The 22,669-nt window shown below is 41.3% G+C and overlaps 2 protein-coding genes across 7 annotated transcripts in view; one reads left to right on the forward strand and one right to left on the reverse strand.

Annotated features, from left to right (window-relative positions):
- LOC105474603 (beta-1,3-N-acetylgalactosaminyltransferase 2) overlaps positions 1 to 21,124 on the forward strand; it is a 63,413-nt gene extending 42,289 nt beyond the window's left edge. For 2 of the 4 annotated variants that reach the window (XM_011729399.3, XM_071073972.1), the window contains exons 7-12: positions 2,202 to 2,280; positions 9,483 to 9,666; positions 12,622 to 12,747; positions 13,980 to 14,139; positions 15,138 to 15,194; positions 18,012 to 21,124. In XM_011729399.3, coding sequence (XP_011727701.1) covers positions 2,202 to 2,280; positions 9,483 to 9,666; positions 12,622 to 12,747; positions 13,980 to 14,139; positions 15,138 to 15,194; positions 18,012 to 18,146 — 741 coding nt within the window. In that variant the 3' untranslated portion in view covers positions 18,147 to 21,124. Of the gene's footprint in view, positions 1 to 2,201; positions 2,795 to 9,482; positions 9,667 to 12,621; positions 12,748 to 12,895; positions 13,029 to 13,979; positions 14,140 to 15,137; positions 15,195 to 18,011 lie in introns of those variants that run through there. The other 2 variants (XM_071073973.1, XM_071073975.1) reach the window with 2 other exon arrangements.
- Positions 19,364 to 22,669, reverse strand: part of LOC105474604 (tubulin folding cofactor E) — a 69,363-nt gene continuing 66,057 nt past the window's right edge. The window contains exons 15-16 of one of the 3 annotated variants that reach the window (XM_011729402.3): positions 19,898 to 19,989; positions 19,364 to 19,681 (exon numbers count right to left, since the gene is read on the reverse strand). In XM_011729402.3, the coding sequence (XP_011727704.1) occupies positions 19,589 to 19,681; positions 19,898 to 19,989 (185 nt within the window). In that variant the 3' untranslated portion in view covers positions 19,364 to 19,588. Of the gene's footprint in view, positions 19,990 to 22,669 lie in introns of all 3 variants that reach the window. The other 2 variants (XM_011729401.3, XM_011729404.3) reach the window with 2 other exon arrangements.

Consider the following 22,669-nt stretch of genomic DNA (forward strand, 5'->3'; position numbering starts at 1 on the left):
TAACGACTATAATTCCAGCTACTCAAGAGGCTGAGGAAGGAGAATCACTTGAACCCGGGAGGTATAGGTTGCAGTGAGCCAAGATCGCACCATTGCATTCCAGCCTGGGCAACAAGAGCAAAACTCTGTCTCAAAAAAGTAAATAAGTAGGCCGGGCGATGGCTCACACCTGTAATCCCAGCACTGTAGGGGGCCGAGGCGGGCGGATCACCTGAGGTCAGGGGTTCGAGACCAGCCTGGCCAACATGGTGAAACCCTGTCTCTACTAAAAATACAAAAAAATTAGCTAGGCATGGTGGTGCGTGCCTATAATCTCAGCTACTTGGGAGGCTGAGGCAAGAGAATCGCTTGAACCTGGGAGGTGGAGGTTGTGGTGAGCCGAGATGGCGCCATCGCACTCCAGCCTGGGGGACAAGAGCAAGACTTTGTCTCAAAAAAAAAAAAAAAGTAAATAACAAATAAACAAAGCATATACAATCTTTTATGGAACTACAAGGTTGGAATCTAAAGCATGCATCTTCAGTAATTTTCACGGCATTTGGCTACAAACATTTTATTTATTTTATTTTTTTGAGATGGAGTCTCACTCTGTCACCCAGGCTGGAGTACAGTGGCACGATCTTGGCTCACTGCGATCTCCTACTCCCGGGTTCAAATGATACTCCTGCCTCAGCCTCCAGAGTAGCTGGGATTATAGGCACGCACCACCATGCCTAGCTAATTTTTTTGTATTTTTAGTAGAGACAGGGTTTCACCATATTAGCCAGGATGGCCTTGATCTCCTGACCTTGTGATCCGCCCACCTCCACCTCCCAAAGTGCTGGGATTACAGGTGTGAGCCACCACGCCTGGCCTACAGACATATTTTAAATTAAATGACAAGTTACTATAGTGACCTCAGATGACTTGTTCTACTGGCTTTAAAACATTGCTTTGTACAGTACAACTCTGCTGAAAAGATCTGTTTAAGAATAGCCAAGCAGTAGCTCTCTTGATTAAATGAAGGTGTAGAAAAAGTACTGTAAATACACTGAATATGGACTCTTAACAGTCTGATCTAGCCCACAACAGCCAGACAATACTCTGGTAGATGTACCAGAGTGGTTTACTGTATACAGAAGTGAAACAGCTCACTCTGAGTAAGGCCATTGGGTAACTTTTGAAGAGAGATAACTCTCTAATAATAAAAGATTCTCCAGTCTAAGAGGTAGAAAGGACTATCATTGGCTGCTGGCACAATAGGCTTAGGCACCTTCAACAACATCAGCAGGCCGGGTACAGCGGCCCACACCTGTAATCCCAGCACTTCAGGAGGCCGAGGCGGGAGGATCGCTTGAGCCCAGGAATTCAAGACCAGCCCAGGCAATACAGTGAGACTTCTTCTCTACAAAAAAATTTATACATACTAGCTGAGCATGGTGGCACACACCTGTAGTCCCAGCTACTTGTGAGGCTGAGGTGGGAAGATTGTATGTTCAAGGCTAGAATGAGGTATCATTGCACCACTGCACTCCGCCTGAGCATCAGAGTGAAACCCTGTCTGTAAAATGAAATTAGGCCGAGTGAGGTGGCTCACGCCCGTAATCCCAGCACTTTGGGAGGCTGAGGCAGGCTGATCACCCGAGGTCAGGAGTTCAAGACCAGCCTGACCAACATGGTGAAATCCTGTCTCTTATTTAAAAAAAAAATTTAAAAATGTAAAAAAATTTTTAAATCGATATTCAGTAGAGTTCAATTTGAATATTTGGGACAGACTGTTGATTTTGAGCCTTTCTCTGCATTGTCACTTAACTTTAAAGTGTGCCAAGATGTATTTCAACTCATGAGAATTTTTAGTTTCCAAAAAATCAAAGGTCATAATACATAATACATAATACATATTTTTTTAAGTGGTGGGGTTGGGATGTAAAATAAATTGCTTTTTGCACTATTAGAGTAGCAAGTACATAAATATGATTCTATGTAAGTTGCAATTCTGAACACCTTATGGAATGTTGGGTATACCTTATCTTTAGTGTTGTAATTAGATAACAAAAATAGTAGAATACCGTATGTCATCCTGGTATTATAAGCCTCTAGTGCATCTTAGATGCATTTATCTGCTGCAAGTGGAGTCATATTATGACTTGTCAAATCAATTTTAAAATATGATAAATGTATTTTTAGTAACAAAACATTGAGTACATTCTTATTCCTTTCAGGCTGGGGAGGGTGCATTGCCTCATGAATTCTTGGAAGGTGTGGAGGGAGTTGCAGGTGGTTTTATATATACTATTCAGGGTAAGTTGGCTAGTTGAAACTTGAAAAATACACTGAATCTCATACACTTAATCTTTATACCTGACAGAAAAGGAGTTTTTTTTGTCTTTTAAAAAACTTTATTCAGATAAAAGTCACCCTTTTAAAGTGGTTGAGTGGTTTTAGTGTATTCATAGAGTTCTACAACCGGCTCCATCTCCCAAAAGGAAATCCCACACCCATTAGCAGTTACTCCTCATTCTTCCCTCCCCAACCTCCCACCCCCTAACAACTACTGATGTGCTTTCTTTCTCTATGGATTTGCCTATTTTGAACATTTCACATAAATGGAAATGTACAGTATGTGCTCTGTGTGTCAGTTTCTTGCTGTAACATGTTTTCCAGGGCCGTCCATTTTGTATGTGTCAGTACTTCTTTTTTATGATCATATATTCTATTGCATCGATATGCCCTATTTTATTCATTCATTAATTGATGGACATTTAGATTGCTTCTACTTTTTGAATATAAATAATTCTAAAGTAAACATGTAGGTGCAAGTGGTCATATATTTCCATTTCTCTTAAATCTCTAGCGGTAGAAGACCTGGGTCGTGTAATTGTGTGTTTAATCACTTGAGGCACTGCCAGGTTGTTTTCTAAAGCAGTAGCCCAGTTTACATTTCCATAGTCCGTATATGAGGCTTCTAGTTTCTCCATATTCTTGTCAACACTTACTAAATTGTCTATCTTTTAAAATATACCAATCCTAGTGGGTGTAAATTGTTACCTCATTGTGATTTTTATTTGTATTTCCATAATAACTAATGATGTTGAGCATTTTTTTCATGTGCTTATTGACCATTTGTATATCTTCCTTTTTTGTTTTATTGTTTTTCTCCTTCTTTTTTTTTTTTTTTTTTTGAGACGGGGCCTCACGCTGTTGCCCAGTCTGGAGTGCAGTGGCATGATCACAGCTCACTGTAGCCTCAACCTCCCTGGGCTTAAGTGAACTTCCCATTTCAGCCTCCTGAATAGCTGGGACTACAAGTGCATGCCACCATGCCCAGCTAATTATTAAATATTTTGTAGAGACAGGGTTTTGTCATATTGCTCAGGCTGCACACTGTTAAAAGGGTGAATTATTATGGTATGTGAACTAGATGTGGGAAGTGAGGGAGAGAAGAGGAGGGAGGAAGTGAGGGAGGGGTGGAGAGAGGGAGAAGGGAGGGAGGGGTGCAGGGAAGGAGGGAGGAAAGGAGGGGAGAGAGAGAGAGTCATTTGTATATCTTTAGAGAAATATCTATTCAATCCTTTGCCCATTTATAAAATTATTTTGTTATTGTTGAATTGTAAGAGTTCTTTATATATTCTGGATACAAGTCCCTTATCAGATACACGCTTTGCAAATGGTGCCCTTTAACACACAAAAGTAAATTTTGATGAAGTCCAATTTTGTCACATGTTTTTGCTGTCATATGTAAGGAACCATTTGTCTAATGTGAGGTCACAAAGATCTGTGTTTTGTTTTACAGTTCCAAGAGTTTTATAGTTTTGGCACTTATATATAGGCCTTGGATCCATGTTCATTTTCATGTATGGCATGAAATAGAGGTTTAACTTCATTCTTTTGCATGTGGATATCCAGTTGTCCCAGCACCCATTTGTTGAAAATCAATGACTGTAAATGTAAGGATTTATTTCTGGACTCTTAATTCTATTCCATTGATCTATATGTCTGTGTCCTTAACCAGTACTACACTGTCTTGATTATGTAGCTTTTTAGTAAGATTTAAAATTGGGAGGCTGGGCGTGGTGGCTCACGCCTGTAATCCCAGCACTTTGGAAGGCTGAGGCAGGTGGATCATGAGGTCAGGAGTTCGAGACCAGCCTGACCAACATGGTGAAACTCTGTCTCTACTAAAAATGCAAAAAAAATTAGCCAGGCGTGGTGTCGGGCGCCTGTAGTCCCAGCTACTCCAGAGACTGAGGCAGGAGAACTGCTTGAACCTGGGAGGTGGAGGTTGCAGTGAGCTGAGATTGCCACTGCACTTCAGCCTGGGTGACAGAGCAAGACTCCATCTCAAAAAAAAAAAAGAAATTAGGAAATGTGAATCCTCCAACCTTGTTCTTTATCCAGCTTGATTGGCTATTCTGGGTCTCTTGCACTTCCATATGAATTTTATGATCAGCTTGTCAATTTGTGCAAAAAAAAGAAAACCTAGCTGGAGTGTTTTACGAGATTGCATATATATTTATTCATATATATATTCATATCATATATATATCAATACGTATATATTTAATATATTAAATATATAATTAAATATAAATGTATATTTAATAATATATATTTAGTAATAAATATATGAATAAATATATATTTAATTTCAATAGGTTTTAGGGGAACAGGTCATGTTTGATTACATGAATAAGTTCTTTAGTGGTGATTTCTGAGATTTTGGTGCACCCATCACCCAAGCAGTATACACCATAACCAATGTGTAGTCTTATTCCTACCCCCTCCCACCCTTTCCCCACCAAGTCCCCAGAGTCCATTGTATCATTCTTATGCCTTTCCATCCTCATAGCTTAGCTCCCACTTAGGAGTGAGAACATACGATGTTTGCATTTCCATTCCTGAGTTACTTTACTTAGAATAATGGCCTCTGGCTCCACGCAGGTGCTGTGAATGCCATTATTTTGTTTCTTTCTGTGGCCGAGTAGTATTCCATGGTGTGTGTGTGTGTGTCTGTGTGTGTATATATATATACACACACACATACACATACATACCACATTATATATATACACATACATACCACATTTTCTTTACTCATTAATTGATGAGCATTTGAGCTGGTTCCATATTTTTGCAGTTGCGAATTGTGCTGCTATAAACATGCATGTGCAAGTATCTTTTTCATATAATGATTTATTTTCCTTTGGTAGATACCCAGTAATGGGATTGCTGGATCAAATGGTAGATCTACCTTTAGTTCTTCAAGGAATCTCCACACTGTTCTCCATAGTGGTTGTACTAGTTCACATTCCCATCAGGGATTGCATTCTGTCTGTGGATCAACCTGGGGAGTATTGCCATGTTAATGGTATTAAGTCTCTGAGCATCCATGTCTTATTAAATTTCCTTCAGTGATGTTTGATTTTCAGTATAAAAGTATTGCACTTCTAGGCTGGGCTCGGTGGCTCATGCCTGTAATCCCAGCACTTTGGGAGGCTGAGGTGGGCGGATGACCAGGTCAGGAGATCCAGACCATCGTGGCTAACACGGTGAAACCCCGTGTCTACTAAAAATACAAAAAACAATTAGCTGGGCATGGTGGCGGGCGCCTGTAGTCCCAGCTACTCGAGATGCTGGGGCAAGAGAATGGTATGAACCCAGGAGGCGGAGCTTGCAGTGAGCTGAGATCACTTATGTTATCTTTTTGATGCTGTTGTAAGTGGAATTGTTTTTCTAATTTGATTTCAAGATTGTTCATCGTGAGTATATAAACATACAGTTGGTTTTTGTGATCTGTGTGCTGCAACATTGCTGAACAGGTCCATGTATTACTTAATCATTTTATAGTTAGACCTTATGATTTTCTACATGCAAGGTCATTTCATCTGTAAGAAGAGATAGTTTTGCTTCTTCCTTTTCCATCCGGATGCCTTTTATTTTTCTTATCTGATTGTCCTGGCTAGAACATGTATGTTGAATAGAAGTGGCAAAAGCAGACATCCTTTCATGTTCCTGACATATTAATTTATGCCCATATTTTTCAGATACATGCAGTGAAACAAAATGTGTTCCTAGTCTAAAAGGCTTATATTTAATTTCTGCACTCCTGTTGTTACCAGCCATTTTCCTGTTACTACAATTTTATAACACTTTCACTTTCCTTCAAGTGTTAAATTATACAGATGCTCCTTGACTTACGATGTTACACCCTGATGAACCCATCTTAAGTTAAAAATGTATGTTGAAAATGCATTTTATACACTTAGCCTGCCGAATGTTATAGCTTAGCCTCACCTACCTTAAACTTGCTCGGAACACTTACATTAGCCCACAGTTGGGCAAAATAATCTAACACAAAGCCTATTCCATAATAAGAATTGAACATCTCACATAATTAAAGACTAGTCACATGACAAACAGAGTGGTTGCTTGTGTACTCAAAGCATGGTTTCTGGTGAACATGTATTGTTTTTACCTTACCGTAAAGTCAAAAAATTTTAAGTCTAAACAGGAGTTCAGGCCAAGCACGGTAGCTCATGCCTGTAATCCCAGCACTTTGGGAGGCCAAGGCAGGTAGATCACAAGGTCAGGAGTTGGAGACCAGCCAGACCAACATGATGAAACCCCGTCTCTACTAAAAATACAAAAATTAGCCAAGCGTGGTGGTGCACGCCTGTAATCCTAGCTACTCGGGAGGCCGAGACAGGAGAATCGCTTGAATCTGGGAGGCAGAGGTTGCAGTAAGCTGAGATAGCACTACTGCACTCCAACCCGGGTGACAGAGCAAGACTCCATCTCAAAAAAACAAAAAAACAGGAGGTCATATACCCCTGTGTTTCTCAAAGGCTGGTCTGTGTTCTATCTGCCTGCATCAGGGTCGCAGCAGTGGCCATTAAAAATACAGATTCCTGGGAGCAGGGCAAAGGGAAAAAAATAGATTCCTGGGCTCCACCCCAGACCTACTGAATCTTTAGGCTTAGGACCCAGGAATCTGCATTTCAGCAAGCATTCCCAAGAATCACTGATTGAATCCGGCACCATTTTCCACAAGTGAGACTGCTGTGGTCTGGAGACAACAGAACTTGTCCAGTAACTCACAAGTCATGAGAGGCAGAAGTCAGATAGAGGCCTTCAGCTCCCCACCTCATCCTTTCCAGTTGCAGTGATAAAGAGTGCAGTGGCAAATTGTTTTTCATTTCCTTCGCCACCCTCAGCAGCTCACTTTCTTTGTATTTTTCAAAAATTTTCTTTAATTTGATTGAGACATTTTTAGAAAATCCTGACGTCTCCTGCCACAGCGAAAGAATTGCCTTAAATCAGTAGGATCTGGGGATAGTCCCTGCACACATGTGACAAGTGACTTATTAACTTGTGAAGTGGCAGATACATTGTCTTTTAAGCACGTTAGTAATCATTTTTATTATGAAATATCTTGGCCAGGCACAGTAGCTCTCACCTGTAATCCCAGAATTTTGGGAGACTGAGGCAAGAGGATCTCTTGAGCCCAGAATTTCGAGACCAGCCTGGACAACATAGCAAGACCCCATCTCTACAAAAAACTTAAAAATTTCCTTGGTGTGGTGACAGGTGCCGGTAGTACCAGCTACTTGGGAAGCTGAGATGGGAGGATCACTTGAGCCCAGGAAGTTGAGGCTGCAGTGAGCTGTGATTGCACCACTGCATTCTAGCCCAGGTGATAGAACAAGACCCTGTCTCAAAAGAAAAAAAAGGAAATAATCATAAATACACCAGAAATAGTACTGAAACTCCCAGGTACCCAGTGCTCAGAATTAACAAATGTTTACATTTTTTCATATTCGTTTGTGATTTTTTTTTTTTAATAAATCATGGCCAGGCACAGTGGCGCATGCCTGTAATCTTAGCACTTTGGGAGGCCGAGGTGGGTGGATCACCTGAGGTTAGGAGTTCGAGACCAGCCTGGCCAACATGGCGAAACCCCGCCTCTTGTTACAAACAATTTTTACAATTGTTTGTAAAAATACAAACAATTAGCTGGGCGTGGTGGCAGGCTCCTGTAATCCCAGCTACTCACGAGGGAGACTGAGACAGGAGAATCCTTGAACCCGGGAGGTGGAGATTACAGTGAGCTGAGATCATACCACTGTACTCCAGTTTGGGCAACAGAGTGAGACTGTCTCAAAAAAAAAGAAAAGAAAAAAGAAAACATTATGTGTCAGGTGCGGTGGCTCACGCCTATAATCCCAACACTTTGGGAGGCTGAGGCAGGTGGATCACTTGAGGTCAGGAGTTCGAGACCAGCTGGCCAACATGGTGAAACCTCGTCTCTACTAAAAATACAAAAATTAGCTGGGCGTGGTGGCACACGCCTGTAATCCCAGCTACTTGGGAGGCTGAGGCAGGAGAATCACTTGAATCCGGGAGGTGGAGGTTGCAGTGAACTGAGATGACACCACTGCACTCCAGCCTGGACAACAGAGTGAGACTCTGTCTCAAAAAAAAAAAAAAAAAAAAAGAAAGAAAGAAAACACTGTAGGTACGGTTGAAACCTTCCCGTTGTGGTTCTCCCTAGATGTATTCCTCTTCCTTCTCCTCAGAGGGGGTGCCACTTTCCTAAAATTCATGTGTACCCTTCCCATTCTTATTTTTCTACTTTGAACATATTTACATCTCTTTATTTATTTATTTGAGACAGGGTCTCGCTCTGTTGCCCAGACTGGATGGAGTTCAGTGGTATAACCATAGCTCACTGCAGCCTTGAACTCCTGAGCTCCAGGGATCCTCCTGCCTTGGCCCACCAAGAAGCTGGGACCAGAGGCATGCACCACGATGCCTGGCTAATTTTTAAATTTTATTTAGAGATGGGGGTCTCCCTGTGTTACCTAGAGTGATCTCAAACTTCTGGGCTTAAGCGATTCTCCTCCCTCGGCCTCCCAAAGTGCTGGGATTACAGGCATAAGCCACCACGCCTGACGACATCTTTAAATAACATAGTTTTGAATATTTTATAATTGATATCTGTGGTGTCACATTGTATTATCACTTGGCAATTTTCACTCAACTTTATTTTTCCATCCCAATCCTTTTAACATGCAAGATCAGGGTAATTTTTTTAACTGCTGTATTTCATGATGTGAATATACCACAACCTGGCTATTTTTTTTCTCTCAGTGGACAGTTAGGTTGGTCCCGTTTTTCTGCCACAATTACAAACAATGCTGTAATTAATAGCCTCATGTGAAATAACGTTAGTAGGGATATATCTACAAGTGGCCTCAACTGAACCATAAGGTGTACACATTTTCAGCCTAAACAGATATTGCCAAATTGCTTTCCAGAGTGGGGGCATCCACTTAAACCTACTGGCAGTGTATGAGAGTTTCCATTTTTCTACCTGAAGTTCCAAACAACTGCATGTGTTTCTGTTAGGTTACCTTGGGCAAAGAACTGTAGTGTACATCATAAGTTCTGAGTGGTAAGTGTACAATAGCATTTTTCTCCAACTGTCAACTTTTCCTTTTTAGAAGGTGATGCTCTCTTACACAGCCTTCATTCTCGCCCTCAAAGACTTACTGATCATATAAGGAATCTCCACGAGGAAGATGCCTTACTGAAGGAGGAAAGCAGCATCTATGATGATATTGTTTTTGTGGATGTCGTCGACACTTACCGTAATGTTCCTGCAAAATTACTGAACTTCTATAGATGGTAGGTTGTAAAAATGTTGGATAGGTAGAACTTGTTTTATTGTTAGTTTCTTTTTTTTTTTTTTTTTTTGATGGGGTTCTTACTATGTTTCCTAGGCTGGTCTTGAACTCCTGAGTGCAAGCAAACCTCTTGCCTTAGCCTCCTGAGTAGCTAAGATTACAGGCGCGTGACACTGTGCCTGTCTTATTGTTCTTTTGCTATCGAGACAATTTATCAACTTCAAACCACTGAGATTTCAACAAATAAAAACAAACCTAAGGCCACTGAGCACCTGGGATATGACCTATTGTATCCCATTTCCTTGTGAAAACCGAGCTTCTAAGATGTTGCCTCTTTATTTTGATAAAGATCCACAATGTGATATTAACCTGTCAAAAACACGGCAAAAATTGGCTGGTGGCTTGTGCCTGCCAGCAGCACTTTTGGGAAGCCGAGGCAGGCAGATCACTTGAGATCTGGAGTCTGAGACCAGCCTGGCCGCCATGGTAAAACCCCGTTTCTACTAAAAATACAAAAATTAGCCAAGTGTGGTGGCGAGCGCCTATAATCCCAGCTACTCAGGAGGCTGAGGCATGAGAACCACTTGCACCCAGAAGGCGGAGGTTGCAGTGGGCCAAGATCATACCACTCCACTCCAGCCTGGGCAGCAGAGTGAGACTCTGTCTCAAAAAAAAAAAAAAAAAAAAAGCAAAAATTGATTCATTTTGAGTCATTTCTACTTGCCTTGGTTGTCTCAAGCAAGCATTAGACAAAAATCAGTGAGTTTGGGAATGGTTCATTTTTAGTTGTATTTATACCCACCTACCCAGATTCCCCAGTTACAGTCACTCACATTTAGGTTACTGATAGAAATTCTCTTCTACTGAATATCCACCTTATACTTCCAGTCTCTACTGCATCCACTTAAAAACTACCTCCCTGATTCTAAAACTCTTATATAGCTGGCTTACTGAAATTCCACAACTCCCAGAATCTATCGTATTTATAATTTCCCAGACCCTCCAGTGTTTCTTGGAACTTACTTGTAACTCCTACTTTTATAACAATAATAACAGTAACAATATATAATAATAGTAACATATATATATAAAATCTTAACATGTATAGTTATTAGAATTATTAGTTACTCTAGGATCTCAGAATTTTCTGTTGAGTCTCCTGATACTGTCTATCCTGACCCTGGAGCTAAAACTTTCAAACTGTATCTCTGATTAGGCCAAACCTATAAAGGGTATTATTCTCTTTATTTTTTTCACTTTTATTTTTAAAAACCTTCTCCTGTTCTTTGGTGAGGCCCAGGGTCTGTCTGCTTTTCTTCTCTGTTGCCCTGGACAGAGTGGGAAGTTACCAAGAACAGTACTTTACGGATACAGTTCCCTGGTCCTTAGGGGTAGATGGCTTAATTGGTTTATGGAAGGTAATGTTTCTTAGCTGGGGCAAATTATTTATTTATTTATTTATTCATTCATTCATTCATTCATTCATTCATTCATAAATAGAAATAAGGTCTCAAGCAGTCTTCCTGCCTCGGCCTCCCAAAGTGCCGGGATTATAGGCGTGAGCCACCATACCTGGCCAGCTGGTGCAAATTAATATAATTTGGAACTCATCCTGTGGTAGAGGGCAGAAGTAAATGAGGGTTGGAAATCTGGGTGTGTCAAATACTGGTTAAGTTTAGAAGCTGTAATAAGAAAAAGAACCTCCTTTTAATTTGGGGCCACAAATGAGAGTTGCAATTATAGGTGAGGCTGAGGTGAGGAATGGGCATGGAGGTCCCAAGGGTGGGAAATCAGGGCTGTGGGGTTCTAGGACTCTCTTTAGAGCAAGATATTTCCCAGGCGTGGAAGTATCTTAGCCTCTCCCTTTGTCTCCACTGCCACTATTCTGACTGCCACCTTCTCTCCCTGGATCGCTGCCGTAACCTTCAACAGGACTCTGATCTGGGACCTGCGTCCCCATAGCTGGCATCGCCCATCTCCACACTGCAAATGAGTTTCATTATTTCTTCCTCTTTATTTCAGTTATCAGTGACCCAAATATTCTTTATCATGAAAATTTATTTCTAATTAGCAAATATTATGTATGGCTTTTGCTATTAATTGGAAATAAACTTTAGGAACATGGGGTGATGCTGTTTGGTGTGGACCCATTATTGTTAAATTCACCATTGTTTGACCTAATGAAATTCTAAATTTATTTTATTGAGATTTCTGACATATGACTGGCCCCCTAGCAAAACTGCGTTTTTCAACAGCTGTACAGGGATTGTCAATGTGAAATGAAGGAGTCAATTTTGTCTTTAGTCAGGATTATGAAGGAGTCAATTTTGTCTTTAGTCAGGATTATGTATTTTACGTCTAGATAATGAAGTCACTCTCCTTTGCCTTCCAGGTCATTTATAATGGTTTAATTGCTGGAAGCTGTTTCCAAGGGAAAATATGTTTCAATGTAATAAGTCAGGTTTTTTTAAGCCATAAAATATTTTGAGTGTAATATAAATAGTAGCATCAGATGCATATTGTACAATAGTGTTCTGGGTGAGAGGCCCAGATACAACACCTAATTCATTATGCTGGGCCTTTGTTATTAAGAACACACAGGGTAGGGTTCAGACATTTAATAGATTTGGCAGCAGGACTTGAATGATGCCTAAGAAGCATTTGTTTGAACGTATGTTCCATTTAAGCCAGATATTTTCCTTTATCATGCTCTTCCTTTACCTTTTAAAATCAGCTTAGTACTTCTCTGTGTTATGCCACTTAGTAAAGACCAAGTGATGGCCTTAGTTGATAGCAGCAAAATTTTGTTAGAGAATGTTCTCAACATTTGAGGAATAAGAAATACAGATAACAACAGGTACAGTTTTGAATGAAGTGTAAGTGATGCCACTGCATTGGTGTTTCTTTGTTTCTTTGTCTGGTTGCACTGACTTTCATATCCCTTTTGTGTCAACAGGACTATGGAAACAACCAGCTTCAATTTGTTGCTGAAGACAGATGATGACTGTTACATAGACCTCGAAGCTGTATTTAATAGGATTGCCCAAAAGAATCTGGATGGGCCTAATTTTTGGTGGGGAAAGTAAGTTAACCATTCTTAGCCCATTGGCATTCATGTATCTGATCAAATGTAATTAATTAAGCATAAAATATCCTTTTTTTTGAAAATGTGGTTGGGATATACAATTTCTTACTAGACTCCTAGGTTAATATATATTTCATTACTCTAGGTCAGTCATGCTGGCTCACATCTGTCATCCCAGAGTTTTGGGACAGCTGAGGTGGGAGGATCCTTTGAGGCCAAGAGTTCAAAACTAGCCTGGGCAACATTGCAAGACCCTGTCCCTACAAAAAATAAAAAAGGTGATGTGAGCCTGTAGCCCGTAGCTACTTGGGAGGCTGAGGCAGGGGGACTGCTTGAGCCCAGGAGTTGGAGGCTGCAATGAGCTATGATTTTGCAACTGCACTGCAGCCTGGGCAACAGAGGGAGACCCTATCTTAAAAATAATAATAAATTTTATATTACTGTACAATTGGAGGAAAATTTGTTTAAATGAAAAGCCTGAGGCTAATGTAGTAAAGGAGGGAAAACAATATGGCTTTTATTCTTACATCAAAGAAGTAAATGGTATTCACATTAGAAGCTACTGTATATTTTGTTAGAATAAGTTTGTGACGCATCTCTGAAACCATTTTCTGTGTTTCCTCAGGAATACAATATGGATTAGTGATTTGGTTTTTTGTTTTCATATGTACTAAAACACAGGGTGATCTAGTACTTTTCATTCAGAAACTTTACAAATGCAACTTTGAGAAAATTTAACATACCGATCTTATCTAAAACAACACTGGATAAATGATAATTCCTTTCCTTAGATTAAAAAAATTTTTTTCTGGCGGGGCACAGTGGCTCACGCCTATAATCCCAGCACTTTGGGAGGCTGAGGTGGGTGAATCACCTAAGTCAGGAGTTTGAGACAAGCCTGGCCAACATGGTGAAACCCCGTCTCTACTAAAAATATAAAAAATTAGCTGGTCATGATGGCGCATGCCTGTAATCCCAGCTACTCGGGAAGCTGAGGCAGGAGAATCGCTTGGACCTGGGAGGCAGGGTTGCAGTGAGCCAAGATGGCGCCACTGCCCTCCAGCCTGGGCAACAAGAGCGAAACTCCGTCTCAAAAAAAAAAATTTTCTTAATTTCTTTCCTCACTTCTACAAACTTATTCCTTTGTAGTGATGATAAAGGAGTCAAGTTTAATAGTGGCAGGATATGTGTCAGACTAACACAAGAGGCCACATTATTTTTCATCTCAGTTTCAGACTGAATTGGGCAGTTGACCGAACTGGAAAGTGGCAGGAGTTGGAGTACCCCAGCCCCGCTTACCCTGCCTTTGCATGTGGGTCAGGGTATGTGATCTCCAAGGACATCGTCAGCTGGCTGGCAAGCAACTCGGGGAGGTTAAAGACCTATCAGGTAATTAAGAATTTCTTAGCTTGGCGTGGTGGCTCTCGCCTATAATCACAGCACTTTGGGAGGCTAAGGCAGGTAGGTCACTTGCGCCCAGGAATTCAAGACCAGCCTGGGTGACATAGCAAGACCCCATCTCTATAATAAAAAGTAAAATAAAAAATTAAGGATTTCCCACCTACGTATACACTCATCACACCAAGTTTCATCTCACTCAGCATACCATCATGAAAAGCAGAACCACCTTACCTTAGGGAAAAGCACATTACTCTCTGTATAGGAATCACCTCTCAAAGGTTAAGGATGCACCCCATATCCCTCAAATCTTGCATTTAAGTTCTATTCCTAAATCTTTTTTGAGCCTACTTATGTTTTCAGCTAGTATTTACAGGCGTAGTCCCTGGAGGCCGGGCACTGTGGCTCATGCCTGTAATCCTAGCACTTTGGGAGGCTGAGGCAGGCAGATCACTTGAGGTTAGGAGTTCAAAACCAGCCTAACATGGTGAAATCCCATCTCTACTAAAAATACAAAAAATGAGCCGGGTGTGGTGGCACACACCTGTATTCCCAACTACTTGGGAGGCTGAGGCAGGAGAATCATGTGAACCCGGAAGCAGAGGTTGCAGTGAGCTGAGATCGCACCACTGCATGCCAGCCTGGGCGACAGAGGGAGACTCGGTCTCACACACACAAAAAAAGTATAGTCCCTGGAGGAATAGAAAGATTTTAATTCCTAAGGAGGGAGCCCAAAGTGCTTCCTGGAAGCTTAAGGTACACGAGAAGGATGGGTCCTCTACTTGCGGTTTCATCTTATTACCTTGTGGTGGGGGTGCTTCATAGGCACTAACTTTGACTTTGTGTGAATCCATTTTTGCTATTTCATATTAGAATAATAAAGCAAAAAAGTAGAAAGGTGGTTTATGATGGGAGTGGGCATGGTTTTGACTTTACAAATAAAATAGCATTTAAAATTTTTACATTTAAACTTTATGGGCCATGTATAGGGTGAAGATGTAAGCATGGGCATCTGGATGGCAGCCATAGGACCTAAAAGATACCAGGTAAGTCTTTGGGGATGGCCTCAGGCTTCTTAAGAGTTGAGGAGGTGAGATTTCTATATACAGGTTGAGTGTCCTTTATCCAAAATGCCTGGGATCAGAAGTATTGAGGATTTCAGATTTTTTTGGATTTTAGAATAATTGCATTATACTTACAAGTTCCACATCCCAAATCTGAAAACTGAAATGCTTCAGTGAGCATTTCCTTTGAGTGTCATGTTGGCTCTCAAAAAGTTTTGGGCTTGGCATAGTGGCACATGCCTGTAATCCCAACACTGGGAGGCCAAGGTGGGCATTATCACTTGAGCTCAGGAGTTCAAGACCAGCCTGGGCAACATGGCAAAACTCTCATCTCTACAAAAAGTACAAAAAAATTAGCTGGGCATGGCAGCGCCTGCCTGTGGTCCCAGCTGCTCAGGAGGCTAAGGTAGGAGGATCAACTTGAGCATGGGAGGTCGAGGGTGCAGTGAGCTGTGAATGCACCACTGCACTCCCACCTGAGAATAGAGTGAGAGAGACTCTGTCTCAAAAAAAAAAAAGAAAGAAAAAGCTTTGGATTTGGGAGCATTTGAGATTTCAAATTTTCAGATGTGGAATGCTCAGCCTGTAATGGACATCACACCATGGGCAGAAAGAACGAGGATCTTCTACCGTAATAGCTACGCTGTTGCTTTCATTCACAATCATCCAGCTAGGTTATTTCTCATACAGTATTTTTCTGAGTTTAAAGCAAAAGGTTATAAATGAAAGTTCCCCTACCTACAAAAAATTCAGTTTCCATAGATTTGATCAGAAATTATTTTCAGCTTTAAAACTTTAAATTATTTTCAGCTTTAAAACAACAGAAGGCTGGGCATGGTGGCTCTGGGCGCCTGTAATCCCAGCACTTTGGGAGGCTGAGGTGGGCGGATCACGAGGTCAGGAGATGGAGACCATCCTGGCTAACACGGTGAAACCCCATCTCTACTAAAAATACAAAAAAATTTAGCCGGGTGTAGTGGCAGGCGCCTGTAGGCCCAGCTACTCGGGAGGCTGAAGCAGGAGAATGGCATGAACCCGGGAGGCGGAGCTTGCAGTGAGCCGAGATCATGCCACTGCACTCCAGCCTGGGCGACAGAGCGAGACTCCGTCTCAAAAAAAACAAAAAATAGTAACGACAGAATCCACTGATTTGAGTGTGGCAGTCTAAGGGTCCTTCAACCCTTCTGACCGATACAAAGGAGACACTGCATGAAATATAAGACATCATTTAAAACACACTATTGCTGAACCAGAAAAAAAAATGAATCTGCAGAGACCAAAATGGAAACTAGAGACCTGGGAAGAAACCAAGCACAAAGCTGACTTTAGCTTTAGAGATTTCTGTTGAGTTCTGGATTCTTGCAGCTTCCACTTTGGCCATCGAAGGTGCAGGGGACAGAAGGCACATGCAGTGTTTGTCAGTTAGAAGCCCAGCATAGAGCTGGGGCCCCAGAGCAGCTCTCAGAAGTCAGCCCACATCTATGCAGTCCACTTTGATAGTCCGATTCCTTTGTTGTGCTTTCAGTCTCATATTTGAATAGAATTATTTTTATATCTGGTAACTCTGGGATCTGTAGTCTTTGCTGGGTCTGATTCTGCAGTTTCCTGTTTCTACAGACTGTTGTTCATGGGGCTTGTTTTCTGATGTGTTGAAGAGTTGTTTTTGTGTTTTTTGTTTTTTTTTTGTGACCGTGTTGTCTTTGGAAACTGAGTCCTTATTTAAAATGCATTCCTACAGAGAGGATTTACATTTTTTTCTACCATGCACTAGGAAAACTACCATCTATGAATACTTCAGATTTTTGACTTGGAACTGTTGGGCTTACACAGACTGACTACCAGCCCCAGACCTACCTAAGTGCAAGCTGTGGGTAGGCGCTCGGGGGAGAGAGACTCCTTTCCATCCCACTGAGGGGCGAGACTGAGACAGACAAGCCGAGTTTGTTTTCTTATATACCCCCTGAGGCTGTGGCCCCTCAGAGATCCTAGCTCTGTGTCAGTCTCCCATTAGTCTCCTGTCCCTGGGCTTGGCCTTTCATAACGCAAGGATCAGCAGCCGCCTTCAGGACACATGCTGACTCAGCACTTTCTCCTACCGGTTTCTTCTTTCTTCATGGAGTTCTGCCATGCTTTATAAAGGTGTTTCATTTTGCCCAACATTTTTGTGTTGTCAAAACATTGAATGAGTTTCTGTGTTCTGCTATATTGCTGAAAACAGAAGCCAATTCATGTAGCTAGGAAATAGTCTAGTGGTTAAGAACTTGAGCTTGGGAGTCTAATCCCTCCTCTTCATTTACCAGCCCTGTGACCTTGAACAAGTTACTTAACTCTTAGTTTGTTCCTCAGTTGTAAGAGGGAAATAGCTCCTACCTCACAGCGTTACTGTGAGAATTGAGTGAAATATTTACAAAGTGCTTGGGTAGAGTCCCCACAATATTGTAAGCATTCCATCAGAATAGTAGCTGTTATTAATACTGCCATAGACACACCTTTAATAGCAAACACGAAACTCACTTGTGGTTTCTAAAATCATTCATTACAGAATTGCATTTGTTGACTAACTCTTCGTCCACACACTGCCTTGTTTCTGTATTCCACAGCCACAGGACTGTGGGACCTGGTGTTTTCCCCAATCAGGAGGTGCCACCCCCAAACCTCACCAGTTGGTCCACACATGGAGTTATCCTTGAAGTAATTTCAGCATCATTCGAATAGATAAAAACTGTCTACGTGCAGACTTTCTGACACTCTTAAAACAGTTTCACCACTCTCAGATTGGCTTTGGTTGTTTTTCAACAGGACAGCCTGTGGCTGTGTGAGAAGACCTGTGAGACAGGAATGCTCTCTTCTCCTCAGTATTCTCCATGGGAACTGACAGAACTGTGGAAACTGAAGGAACGGTGCGGTGATCCTTGTCGGTGTGAAGCAAGATAACAGGGACTTGAATTAGCAGCATCTAAAATCAGGGCAGGCAAACGATAATCTGAGTGCAAGTCTGAGGTGTCCCAGGGCTTAGCAGTAGACTGTATGGTCTTTCAAGAGACTTCCAGACCGGCACTTTCACCCAGAACCAATGCGGTGTTTCTTAATGTTTGCACAAATTTTCTTCTTAAAAATCAACTGGTACTGTAGCATAAGAAAAGTTTATATATTGGAATATTATCAGAAAAATACCAAGTTATTTTATAAAAAAAAAAAATTTCTAAATCCTGATGCATTGTGGCTAATTAGTAATCACCATTACCTGTAATTTTTGGTTAAAACTTGGCCCAGTTCAGAATCTGTAGTAGTAACTGAGAGTTTGAATTTCAACCTGGATTGCAGGATAGCTCTGTAGAGTTTAATGAGGATAATTATCAGACAAAAAGAACTCACAGGAATGCTGTGTGGTCATGTGATCACATATTTGAGCAGTGGCCACTTATACCAAAGTTTGGGGTTTCTGGAAATAACGTCAGATTTTGTGGATCTCTGAAGTGGGCAACTTGAACTTGAAGAGGAACCAGTATGATTCTCAGTTCTGAACCTTGGTTTTAAAGAAGTCCATTTATACGGTAGACTAATATCCAAGTTTTCTTTCTGCCATCTAACCTAAATCCTGAAGGTCACAGCTTCGTACTCATAGTTTTTAAATGCTAAATTTTTGTGAGTATGAATAAAAGCAAATACCTCTCAGGGTTTTAGTGGCATCGGGAAGGATATTTCTAAATTGTTGACAGTTTGAAAGAATTAGTTTTGCTTTCCTCCTATCATTGCCTAAAGTTTACCTAATATGAGTACATTTCAATCAGAGCTGGTTATCTTCTACACGAGAAGATACACTCAGCTTAGGTATAATTGTAGGGAAAAGCATGTGATTAAGTACTCTTAGAAAATAGTGCAACTGAGAAGACAGATAATAGCATATTGTTATACACAGTAGAGGATGTGTCTCCCCAAGTTTAAGGGACATTTCCCAAAATGACCAGCCAAATCGTTTTAGTAACCCTTTAAAATAGTAGTATCAATAGAGAATTCCATTAAAACTAGTCTTATGACAGACATTAACTGTGTTCAGATTTTATTAGGCTAGCTAGTTTCTATTTAATATTTAAATCTTATCATGAAATGCAGTGATGAACTGTAAAAATAAATATGAAATACGATCAGAAAATTGTTAGTAGGTTCAAAGCCTTTATTACTGCTATTATGTATAAGCCTAGAAATGGTCGCTTCCCAACAAAAACTACATCAGTGGTGAAAATAAATCCCTTGTTATCCTTAGGGCAAGTTGTAAACCCCTTTGTTTTTGACAGAATTGTTCCAGTGGATCATTTATTTCCGATGAACCCCAGACATGATAAGCAGTGTAGTCTCTAAATTTTATTAGTTGGTTGTTACCATCGCACTAATAGACAATCTTCATTTTCCACAGAATAAAAACGTAATGACTGTAGGTCATTTTCCAGCTTGATTTCTATGCCCGGCTCCTAAAATTAGAAGGAAGGTAGGGAAGGATGTGATTAAGACAGATCTGATAAAGCATGTTACACATACTCTATCCCACCCCGTCCCCAGGCAGTAGCTTACCCTTAAAATCAAACAGATCTATGGTCTCTATTTAGAATCAAACTGTTGCTATCTAGAGACAGTTTAATGTCATCATGAGGACGAAGCTTGACTTTGTTTTTTCCTGGGCAACTTACTTTTGGACTTTCATAGGACAACAGAAGGTCTGACACAGGAACTTTGAGAAGACGTGACAGCCATCCCTTCACCTTTTGAATTGTCATGGAGCCTATCAAAAGACAAGAAAAGTCCATTCGTTCTCTCAAATGACACTTACTTGTAAAACTAGCTCATGTGATGAGACCACAGTATCATTGCAATGATAGCTGTATCTGTCTTTTTTTTTTTTTTTTTTGGAGACCGTCTCGCTCTGTTGCCCAGGCTGGAGTGCAATGGTGCAATCTCGGCTCACTGCAACCTCCACTTCCCGGGTTCAAACGATATCTCCTGCCTCAGCCTCCCGAGTAGCTGGTGCCCGTCACCACACCCAGCTAACTTTGGTATTTTTAGTAGAGACAGGGTTTCACCATGTTGGCCAGGCTGGTCTCAAACTCCTGACCTCGTGATCCGCCCTGGCCTCCCAAAGTGCTGGGATTACAGGCGTGAGCCCAGGGCCTGGCCGTATCTGTCATTTTACCCAAGTCACTTTACCCAAGTAAGTAATTAAGGGAAAGCCTGAGTCTTTGCACCACCTGTTCATTTGGGGAACTGTGGGAAACGGAGCCAACGGACCTAAGTGCCCTTTGACAGTGAGTTTCATACCATTTCAGTAGTGTATTTCTTTCTTAATCTGAATAAACCAGAATGATACTCTCAGCACAGAATAAAAATGGGAGTGAGTCATTAACGTTTTCTTTTTAAACCTTTGTGATGACTTCCTTATGAATTACCGAACAAACACTGGAATGGGACTCAGGTATCCTGAGGACATCTCTCAACTCTGGCCTTAGTTCCTCCTCTGTAAAATGAGGGTGTCGACTAAATGATCTACAAGGTCCATTCCAGCACCGCCATTCTATAATTATGTCATGTGTAACTGTGTTAAACATACACAGGTGACTGCCAGGCATGGGAATGTAACTTCCGAGTCAACGCTTTGGCTTGTTCAGAATACACTATGAACTTCTTTCCAAAGATGGGTTGTGGTAAATAGTGGATATTTTGATTATGAGAAACAGAGTTTCCTTGAAGCTTTAGCTGGGGATACAGCAATAGTGTGGTGTTCCTACAAATATCACAGTGTATTCAAACATATTTTTCTATCAAAAATCATTTTTGTAAAAGCTGTGTGTTTTTATGCAACTTGTGATAATAAATGTTATCTTTATTTTAGAATAAAAACTGGCCTTTTTGTATGTATTGAATACAGTTAATAGAATGTATAATTTTAATTAACAAAATTTGCTCTTTCATGTGTGAATATGTGATAGTCTAGTCCTTTCAAAAGATTTAGATGGACTGGCTTTCATTGTTGGAGCCTGGTTAGAGAAGGGGTTAACTGCTGCACACCAGTGGGAAATGACATCCTCCTAACACATGACAGAAACAGAAAGTTTGGTCATAAAACAATTCTAATAAGAAATCCGCCTGGCCTGCTCACACCTGTAACCCCAGCACTTTGGGAGGCAGAGGGATCAGAGCCCAGGAATTCGAGACCAGCCTGGGCAACATGAGGACACCCCATTTCTACAAAAAATAAGAAATTAGCCAAGCATAACAATGTACGCCTCTAGTCCCAGCTACTTGGGAGGATCACTGGAGCCCAGGAGGTCAAGGCTACAGTGAGCCATGATCGCGCCACTGTACTCCATCCAGCCTGGGTAACAAAGTGAGCCCTGTCTCAAAAAAAATCTGCCTACTCATAATGGTTCTATAGAAGAAAGTAGCAATTTGTATGTAATAAATAGCATTACCATTTTTAATATACTAACATGACTGTCTTAGCATTCAGAAAATATGGAAATAGCTAATTATTTCTTTTTACTGCCTATGACCAATGTTAAAAATTTGAGGCCGGGCGCGGTGGCTCAAGCCTGTAATCCTAGCACTTTGGGAGGCCGAGACGGGCGGATCACGAGGTCAGGAGATCGAGACCATCCTGGCTAACACGGTGAAACCCCGTCTCTACTAAAAATACAAAAAATTAGCCGGGCGAGGTGGCGGGTGCCTGTAGTCCCAGCTACACGGGAGGCTGAGGCAGGAGAATGGCGTAAACCCGGGAGGCGGAGCTTGCAGTGAGCTGAGATCCGGCCACTGCACTCCAGCCTGGGCGACAGAGCGAGACTCCGTCTCAACAAAAAAAAAAAAAAAAAAAAAAAAATTTGAGAGGTTTACCTCTAGGCCTTTTTTTCTATGTTCATATAAGGATGTATAGGTTTTAAGCCAGGCGCAGTGGCTCACGCCTGTAATCCCAACACTTTGGGAGGCTGAGGTGGGCAGATCACCTGAGGTCAGGAGTTTGAGACCAGCCTGGCCAACATGGAGAAACCCTGTCTCTACTAAAAATACAAAAATTAGCCGGGCGTGGTGGCGGGTGCCTGTTAACCCAGCTACTTGGGAAGCTGAGGTAGGGAGAGTTGCTTGAACCCGGAAGGCAGAGTTTGCAGTGAGCCAAGATCATGCCACTGCACTCTAGCTTGGGTGACAGAATGAGACTCCATCTCAAAAAAAAAAAAAAAAAAAAAAAAGGATGTATAGGTTTTATAATATATTGACCTACTACATTTGTATTTCTTTATGACATGATGGTACAGCTTTTCATGCCAATTCCATGCCATGTCCTCTAGACATACACTGCCCAATATGGCAGCCACATGTGGTACTGAGCACCTGGAATGCGGCGAGTATGACTGAAGAACTGAATTTTATTTTAATGAATTTAAATAGCCACATGTGGTTATTGCAGTCAC

The sequence above is a fragment of the Macaca nemestrina genome, chromosome 1 (assembly GCF_043159975.1).
Source record: "Macaca nemestrina isolate mMacNem1 chromosome 1, mMacNem.hap1, whole genome shotgun sequence".
NCBI lineage: Eukaryota > Metazoa > Chordata > Mammalia > Primates > Cercopithecidae > Macaca > Macaca nemestrina.